Source organism: Manihot esculenta, chromosome 9, assembly GCF_001659605.2.
Source record: "Manihot esculenta cultivar AM560-2 chromosome 9, M.esculenta_v8, whole genome shotgun sequence".
Classification (NCBI taxonomy): domain Eukaryota; kingdom Viridiplantae; phylum Streptophyta; class Magnoliopsida; order Malpighiales; family Euphorbiaceae; genus Manihot; species Manihot esculenta.
The window spans coordinates 34,480,258-34,489,302 of NC_035169.2; the positions used below are offsets into that span (position 1 = coordinate 34,480,258).

General features: G+C 33.1%; 2 protein-coding genes and 1 non-coding gene across 3 annotated transcripts; 2 read left to right on the forward strand and 1 right to left on the reverse strand.

The window, feature by feature from the left end:
• The first annotated feature begins 1,840 nt into the window (after window positions 1–1,840).
• Window positions 1,841–5,218, forward strand: LOC110622381 (F-box/FBD/LRR-repeat protein At1g13570). The gene is made up of 4 exons (XM_021766867.2): window positions 1,841–2,314; window positions 3,426–4,271; window positions 4,354–4,512; window positions 4,612–5,218. Exons 2-4 carry the CDS (start codon window positions 3,480–3,482, stop codon window positions 4,975–4,977), a joined length of 1,317 nt encoding a protein of 438 aa, XP_021622559.1. The 5' UTR covers window positions 1,841–2,314; window positions 3,426–3,479; the 3' UTR covers window positions 4,978–5,218.
• A 330-nt stretch (window positions 5,219–5,548) lies between these two features.
• On the reverse strand, window positions 5,549–7,203 carry LOC110623692. The gene has a single exon (XM_021768707.2). It carries the CDS (start codon window positions 6,757–6,759, stop codon window positions 5,641–5,643), a length of 1,119 nt encoding a protein of 372 aa, XP_021624399.1. The 5' UTR covers window positions 6,760–7,203; the 3' UTR covers window positions 5,549–5,640.
• Window positions 7,204–7,630: 427 nt separating this feature from the next.
• TRNAA-UGC lies at window positions 7,631–7,703 on the forward strand. Its single transcript has one exon. It is a non-coding gene; the product is annotated as a tRNA-Ala (tRNA).
• Window positions 7,704–9,045: the final 1,342 nt, after the last annotated feature.

Genomic DNA, 9,045 nt, shown 5'->3' on the forward strand with positions numbered 1-9,045 from the left:
AAATCCATCAAACTAAATCAAATCGAATCGAATCAGACTGGTTTGGTTCAATTTGATTTCTGATTAAAATTAGTTCAGTTTAATTTTCATAAATATTAAAATTTTAATTTTCAATTTATTCGGTTCGATTCTATTTTAAATTAAATCGACCGAATATTCATCCAACCGATAACTATAAAAAAAATGAAATAATTTATTAATAAACAATTAGTGATTAATTCGATAAAGAAAAAAAAAGAAAGAAAAAGAGATAAATGAGAATTTTACTCATTTTTTTTTCTTATAAGTTAAAGAGGTTAATAAAAATGAAAGTTGGGTGATATTATTAATAAAAATTAAAATTGAGAAATGAAAAAAAAATGAGATAACTTTCTTTATTGTCTGACCTTGTGAAAATAATTAATAAGAAAAAAAATAAGAAGAACAAGAAATGGCTCTAATATAAATAATTAAAATTTTAACCTTACAAAGAGAGTTTTTTATTTTATATTAAACAAAATTCATTTATAACACTAAATAATCATGAGTTACATGAAATTTTCCCTTTTTTTTAAGAAAATGTTTACGTGTATTGCCAACTTGCAATTATCACTTAGACCTATTTAATTATATATTATTTTTAATTATATTAATAAAATAATTATAGAAATTAAAATTATATTTTAATTTCATTATATAAAATAAAATACATAAAAATTATAAAGGGTATCAACATATGGAGACTGCTAAAATGGCAAGCACATTTATGTAATTGGCAAATGACCAATGTCATTTGGGCAGGTGTCTTTGTGCAATATGCAAAATGTCTGCCCAGACATTTTAACTATGCATGCAAGTCCTTAAAATTTTATAAAATTATAATTTATCTTTATTTTAAATCACCCAATTAAAAATAACTTTATAAAATTTAAAATTTTAATTATTTTATGAAAAAACATGAGAATTTTTTTCATTGCAAATATGAGAATTTTAAAAAATAAAATTAATTTAATTGAAATTTTTACAAAATTTGTAATTTCACACGAATCCATCTTTATTTCTGATTGTCATAATTATTTTTTAGCATTATATATAACATTTCCTCGTTGTGAGGCTGGTGATGGGTCTTGTTTGGTGGGAACATGGAGGATTGTACTAATTTGCATGGTTTTAAACACCATGAACCAAACAAGCCCAAAAGTGCCTGTCAAATTCTAATCACGATTGTTATATTCTCAAATTAAAACTGGGGTTTGAAGCTTGAGTTCATTAACATTTTAAGATTAGAAACATTGGCCCATGAGAATTTAGGTCGGACAAAAAAAAATTAAATTACAGTGTAGTCCTTAATATTTAGTAAACCCACAATTTAATCTTTATTTTTTTAATAAAAAAAGATTATTATAAAAATAATTTTATTGTCTCATATAAAAAATTTATTAACTAATATTTTTATATCAAAAGTATTTTAATTTTTTAAAATATTTAATAATTAAAATTAATTAATAAATTTTTAAAAATATTAAATATTTTAATATATTTTTTAAAATTAAAAAATCAATTAATAATTTTTTAATAAATTTACCATTAACTTGCTCTCTATGCATCCGTTCGGTCCCATTCCCAGAAATTGGCAAACCACTTCACACCCTTTTCCATCTTCACTACATTTTCACTTCCATGAACACAAAGGAAGCTTAGCCACCACAGGAGTAAGAGGAAGAGGAGGCCATAGTTAAACCATCTATTTCATTCTATTTGAAAAAAAAAAAAAAAAGCCTCTAACCTTGTTGTTTGAAGTGAAAATTTATTATTTAATATTTATATTATAAAAAAAAATATCTACTCTTTTATTCACTGAACTTCATTTGTCAAAGAAAATGCCTTCTGTTTGGGTTTGTGGGGTTCTCTGGTTCTAAAGTGAAAAAGACTGAATTGTAATTATGAACAAGTTTAATATTCATTAACCATGCTGATTGATTGTTATCTTGTAGCCTTGCACCAATCACATAAATTTGTGTTCTTTACGCGTGTGTGAAGTACCAAACAATTGTGTGTGAGTGTGTTGATTGATTGGGTTTGATACTTAGTGATGAGGGTATTGGTTCATTTCTGCAAAATCAGCAGTTGCAGAATTGAAAAAGATTTTTGTTTATAAAGACTTCTGGAAATTGCAATCACAATGTGGTGTGGGCATCCAGAAAGTTCCTTGCTTTGATCCCCTTTATAAATAGCTCACCATTTCCCTCTTTCTCTTGATCTGGGTATAGAAGTATCAAGTCATGTAACCTTGCTGGGGGCACTTAAAGCGGAGAAGTTTCAGAACATAGTCCAGGTACTCTTGTGACCTTATTTTATTTTAGTTATTTAGTTTTTATTAGGTTCGTGCTTGTTTTCCATGGAAATCTTGGAGAAAGAAACCCAATTTGGAATCCTAAGATGCAAGTTTCTGTTGCTTTTCTTTTCTTCGGTTTCATTCTGTAAAAGATCAGACCATAACAGACTTTGATTTCTAGTGTTCTTATCTCTTTTCCCTTCTTTAGAATCAAAGATTTTACAAAGAATTTCAATTCAATTCATTTCTTTTCTATCAATTTTTCTTGTTTGAAATGAAAGAATTCTTTTTTTTTTTTTTTTAAACTTACAATCATTTTTAAAAGAAATGAAATCATTCATTATTTTGCAAGAATTCATTTCTTGCAAAATGAATCATGCCCAAACCGGAGGGTTTAGGCTTTAGCTTTTCAATTGCTTGAAATTAAAACATCTGTATTGTATTTTTTGTATGGATATCTATTAGAGGATTATTTCTGGGGAAGTATTTTCGCATAATGAGATGCAGTTTGCCTCGTACACGCACTTGTTTCATGGAAAATTGACCTAAAATCTTCCCTGGAAAACTAATGAAAAGAAATTGGGTTCTGGAAGAAAATCTATTTACTATTTGGTGCCTTAATGCATGGTCTAATTATTATCTTGATGAATATTATTAGTATTTGTAAGGCCTGATTAAATTGGAAACTGGATGCTACTTTTTGTTCAAACATATGATAAATTGTTTTATTTTTGTTCCAATTCTGATAATGAGAAAGAAGTCAAATCGTATCAATGAGCTAAGCTATTATGATTGCAGCTGCAATCTTCTTCTGTTCATGAATGTTTCAATTAATATCGTTGATAGATTTACCTAATATTAATCACCACGAATCAAGTTGAATATGCATTTGACTTGTAACAAAGAAAAATGAAATGTTCTTAGGTCAATCTATTTTATTTATTTTCCTTTGAGAAGAGAATCCTATTATGTTAATGCAGAAGGACCAGACAAGTAAGTTGTGTTTATGTTGTGGACAACCTGGGAATTATCACCATCTCCTTTTCTTTTTTGCTTTTAAGATCTAATTCCTAAAGTGCTAATCTGCAATTCCATTTTTTTTTTCCAACAGATAATTGATTTGGTCCATTCAATTGCAAGCTTGGGCTATTGTACGTAAACTACTATGGAGAGAAATTGGCTTCTTCCTGGTGTAGACAGAATCAGTGATCTTCCAAGCAATGTGATAGACCACATCCTAGCACGTTTGCCATTGAAAGACGCTGTGAGAACCAGTACCTTGTCAAAGAACTGGAGGGAAAAATGGCATACATTGCCACATATTATAGTTGATGAGAACTTTTTTCATCAACGGTCACGACAGAATCTTGAGGGCATAATCAATTACATCCTTACTAGAAATGAAGGAAACATTGAGAAATTTTTTGTGTCTGTTGATGAAGTGAAGGAATGTTACAATTTGAAGTTGTGGATATGGAGGCTGTCTCAGAAGTCAATTCAAGAGCTATCTCTCGTGATGTATAGAGGTCAGCGTAATGAAGTACCATCTAGTTTGTTTTCTTGTCAGCAGTTGAGGAAGTTAAACCTCTGTCATTTGGAGATTAAATGGGCACATTCATTTGAAGGTTTTCCTAATCTTATTTTCCTTCAGTTGAGCAACGTTAACATTGAAACTTCTGTTTTTGAAAGGCTTATTTCTAGCTGCCCACTCCTTGAACAACTGTTTGTCAGAAATTTGAGCTGTACAGATCATCTTCACATCAATGGCCTCTGTCTCAAGTATTTTTGCTTTGATGGAGATTGCAAATCTATGAGTTTCAACACTCCACTTCTTGAGGCTTTGAATATCAAATTATATCGAATGGGTCCTGAAAATAACCCGTTTGATCTCAGATTCAAATTGCATGGTCTGCCACGTGCAATTACGGGGCTTTATGTGCACTGTCCATTTCAGAGGGTGAGAAAACTTCTTAGATTGTATTGGCCGCAGTTTTGGAAATGATGGTGTTGATTTTTTTAGTCTCTGCTTTTGCTTCTAGTTCTTGGCTGCAGGTGATACATTTACTGAAGTTTCAACGTATTATAGGCATCTAAGGACCCTTGTAATCTGTGCATTTTGTTTCGAGAGGGTGGATGAAGTCTCACTTCTCCTCTCTTTGATTGGAAGTGCCTTAAGCTTGCAAATTCTTGATATAAAAGTAAGTGTATAGTGGCTAGATGACAACCCTTTTTCTTTTGTAGAACACTCATCGTCTAGACCATTGTAGATCAGTTGGTGATCTCATTTTATTGTGTAGGCATGCAGCTGCCAAAACGAAGGTGCCTCTGAACCTATTCTACAATTTTGGGAAGAGCAAAATCATTCTCTTTTCTCCTTCAATCTATTACAGAGAGTGGCGGTGAGATCTTTCCATGGTAAAGATTACGAGACAAGGTTTATCCAATTTTTGCTGGCAAATTCGCCTATCCTCGAGCAGATTACTGTTGAATGCATGACTAATCCCAACTTCAACCAGGATGAAGTACAGGCGGCATTGTTGTCATTTTGTGGAGATCCAACAAAATTGAATTTTATTAAAGGAATCTATAATCCTCCTAGGGTCGATTCATCAGATTCCAATGACAACTCGAACAGTTCTCTCTCTTCTTCTGATGGTGATTAGCTCTAAGGTCAGGGGGACAACACTGAAAAGGAGAGGTGTTTGATCTCGAACTTATGCGCATAAACGTTTAGGCAGATTGACTTTTTGTTTTGAACAGAGAATATGCTATATGAGACAGTGAATTGAATTAGAGAGGGAGAAAGTTGCATGACTAGTTTCTACTCGGAGTTTATACGAATGAATTGAAAGAACGCCTCTGCTTACACATATATAGTATACACTTGTTTTCTTTGTTCTTTCATATATGCTGTGATCGTCTTCAACCCACTGCCAATGGCTAGAAGTCTGTGATTGTCACAGAAATTTTCCAACGTGTATGTGAGGTTTCCAAAGTAAAATGGATTCATAGTTTATAAGACAATGTAGCCGATGCAATTCAAGGATCATAATTACATGTTTTCTTGGAAAGGATACACAAAATGAGAAGAAATATTTATATAAATAATAACAATAATAAAAAAATCTTTGATAATCTTCCTATCATTTCTCACCAGTGCACATCCTCTGATTCTACACATCCTTGGCCTATGCAGAATGATATATCCCCCCCCCCCCCCCCCCCCCAAGTAAATCCAAGAAACATCCTTGCAATGGATACCCATGTCATCTTCATCATTTGCCATTTGTTTCAACTTGTGTTGTCATCTTCAATTTCTTCCTTTCTCACAAATATGATTCACTGTCCACAGAGCTTAAGTGACAAACCTTCCCCTTTCCATATTTCTTCTTGTTGCTGCCTCCACAAGTGATTGAAATCTCCAGTCCGAACAGATTGCCAAAACATGTGAATAAACCTGGATTATCTGATCTTCTCCTGTGATGATGCTTCCGTCTGCTTTTCGACATCATTTTCTTTGTGTCGTTGTCGTAAATTGGTGGAAGCTCTGTTCTCCACCTTTCCAGCTTTGTTCTTAGGCCTTCAACACTATCGTTGTCTGTCCAATCTTCGATAATGGAGCTGCCTCCTCTGGTTTTATTCTGACCACCTGTATTTCCTGGTGTTTTGATTAATCCTTTTGCAATTGCTGCTGCCACTACCGAGGCGGAAGGGCCCACGTCGGAGCAAAGTGATCCGTTCACCATGCTTCCGTTTCCGCCGGTCCCAGCATCTTTATCTTTGCGGCTGTTCTTTAATGTGGAAAAGTTCACCAATGAACCACCATTAACCACCGATGACTTGGCTTTGAGACTTTCTTTCACGCCAAATTCATCGGTGGTGATGGTGAAATCAGTATGATCACTCTGGGTTCTGCGCAATTTCGATGTCTTCTCTTCAATGCTTTGCTTATTGGTCTTGGCGTCTATGAGTTCGCTGAACCCAACAGCTGAAGCGCTGAGCTCAGTATACAAAGGCATACTTCGCATTGTATTGTCCAGGAGCTGCACACCCATGTTCAGGATTCCCTGAGGTCGCCCTGACGGGCGGCGAATCTGAAGCGCGACGAATCGCATTTTCGAGTTATTATTATTGGAAGGAAACAAATTGCTAATCAGAACTCTAACAGATCCAATCTGAACGTCACGGAGCCAAGCAGCAGCATAGATTTCAATCATAATAGCAGAGGTTTCAGCATTCAAGAACGTTTCATCGACCCGGAACACAAATTTCTCATTCCATTGAGGGTTGATATGGCCGTTCTGATCGATCCTGGTGGTCAATTTTCTTTCAGGATGAACCCACGCAACTGCATAGGTACGCATGGATTTGGAGACAGGAGCCAAATCCTGAGCAGATATGACATTGATCTCCAAAAGGTGAAAAGGGTGTGCATTGTAAGTCATGATGGTTAATTATCGTGTTCCTACAACAATGTTACTTTATTGTAGGAACGTTCTTTTTTTGGGGCAGCGGCGGTAGCGGTGGCGGTGGGGCCCGTGGAAGAATTGGGGAAAAAAAAAAAAAGAAGAATGAAACAAAGAGGAGGAAGAATCTCCACTCGCCGCCCGAGCTGAAAGGGTAGGCAAAGTGCATATGTATGTAGGAGTAAAGAGTGATAATTTGAGGAGAAGAATTGGGGTTGAGAATGGAGAAGACAGCGAAATTCAAGGATGTTAATGATCGTGTTTCCATTTTCTACTTATAGACAAAGGTTTTTTTAAGGTTGAAGACTACACAGGACTTGTCTCTGCGGCTTTGCCTCCTCGCCATAGATTTCAAATACATATCCAACCTGTGATTTGATTAATTTTGTTATAGGTTCCATATTTCCAAGTTAACACTTCTTTTTTTCCTGTTAAATCTAACCCTTTCATTAATTTTATCTTAGTATTTTTACTCAGATTTTTGGTTTGGTTTTATTGTTACAACCAACTATAATTAAAATTGGAGTAAAAACATTTTAAATTTATTGTTACAAAAATTATGAAAATAATGGCCGTACTAATTTATTGAGACAACCAATCATGACTTGCAAGCACCATGAATATAAAAGTGAGAATCTTTAACTAGAAAATTTATGATTCAAATTTTGTGAAGTGACAAAGTGGGTATGCTCCTTTTCTTCCATACCCAAAAGTAAGGCATCCATAAAAGTAGACAAAAGAACAAACATTCCCTGGACACATGTTTGATACTCCACTAGAACAAGTTCGCAGGATAACATGTCATTATTGAAACGAGATAAAAAAAATTGGCTTAATACGGATAACAAATGGGGATGTAGCTCAAATGGTAGAGCGCTCGCTTTGCATGCGAGAGGTACAGGGTTCGATCCCCTGCATCTCCACTTCTGATTTTTTGCAATCTTTTTGTTTTGTGAACATCCTTAGTACCCACTTTGGTAGCAAACATTTTTCCATGGAAATTATCCAATTCCAATCCTTGGAACTTGCAACAGACAGTCGTATGTATGGCAAATGGAAAGTGATTCTTGTGATTTTTAATGTATCCATGTTTGGCATAGAAGGGAAAGAATGCTAATTCCTGTACCCTTTAAAAAAGCCTTTGTGATAATCTAATTTAATGTAATACCAGATAATTGAAGCAAAATTCAGTTTCGGGTCAACCAAGTTTCATGAATTTTGCAAGTTTAATGAATCTATTTTTAATTCTTGTACCTTTTTAAAAAGCCTTGTGATAATCTAATTAAATGTAATAATATAAAATTGAAGTAAAATTTTATTTTTTTTATTGAAGAGGTAATATAAATAATAAAAAAGTATTTTATGTAATTATTGTATAGGTAAATGATAGACATGTTTTTTTCCTTCTTTTCACGACACTCTTCGACCATCGATGAAAAAGATTGTTACTCCTCATAAAAAAGACTGATGAATGCTTCTCACTACGGAACACTTCTCTAATGACAAATATTGATCGGTTCTCCCCTCAACAAAAATTCACCATAAAAAAGTATTTCTATATTTATAGGTCATTACTAAAGAACTATACTTACCACTTTAAAATGAGCTGTGTGATTTTTGTTTAAAGACGTCATTGGTAGATTTTTATATTTGTGGTTCATATGATGATAACTCTAGATCGGATATAGTTTTAACTCTTTTTGCTTACTTATATATTTGATATACTTATTTTTATTGATTACAATTTTGAGGTTACTAATCTAAATTTATGGTATAATGCTAAGAGTTTTTTTATATATTCTTTGATTATTGAATAGTTTTTTTTTAATTTTAATAGTTTATATAAAATTTGAAATTTGGGATTGATTTTATTGATGAAATTGTTTAGGTGAATTTGGAAGGAATGCATTAAAGACTTAAAAATTGAAAATTGAAACTGTCATTTGGTGAGTAAATATTTCAATTTTGCAATTGTGAAATTAATTAGACACTGCAAAGGCTAGCAGCTTGTGCTGGGTCTTATTGTTGCCTCCAAATAGAGATATCGGTGAAGAATGAAAAAATGTTCGTGTTGAAAAATGAGGTGCCGATGATTTGTGAGAGAGGAGTGGAGGTGAACTTTGGTTTGGCTTGAAATCTCTGGATTTTTTGTTTCGATGTTTATATTCCATCTCAATTTCGTATTTTTAATTTTATTTTAAATTAAAATAAATAAAAAATTTATTTTTTATGGTTAAGTATTAGAGTTTAATAAAAATATTAAAT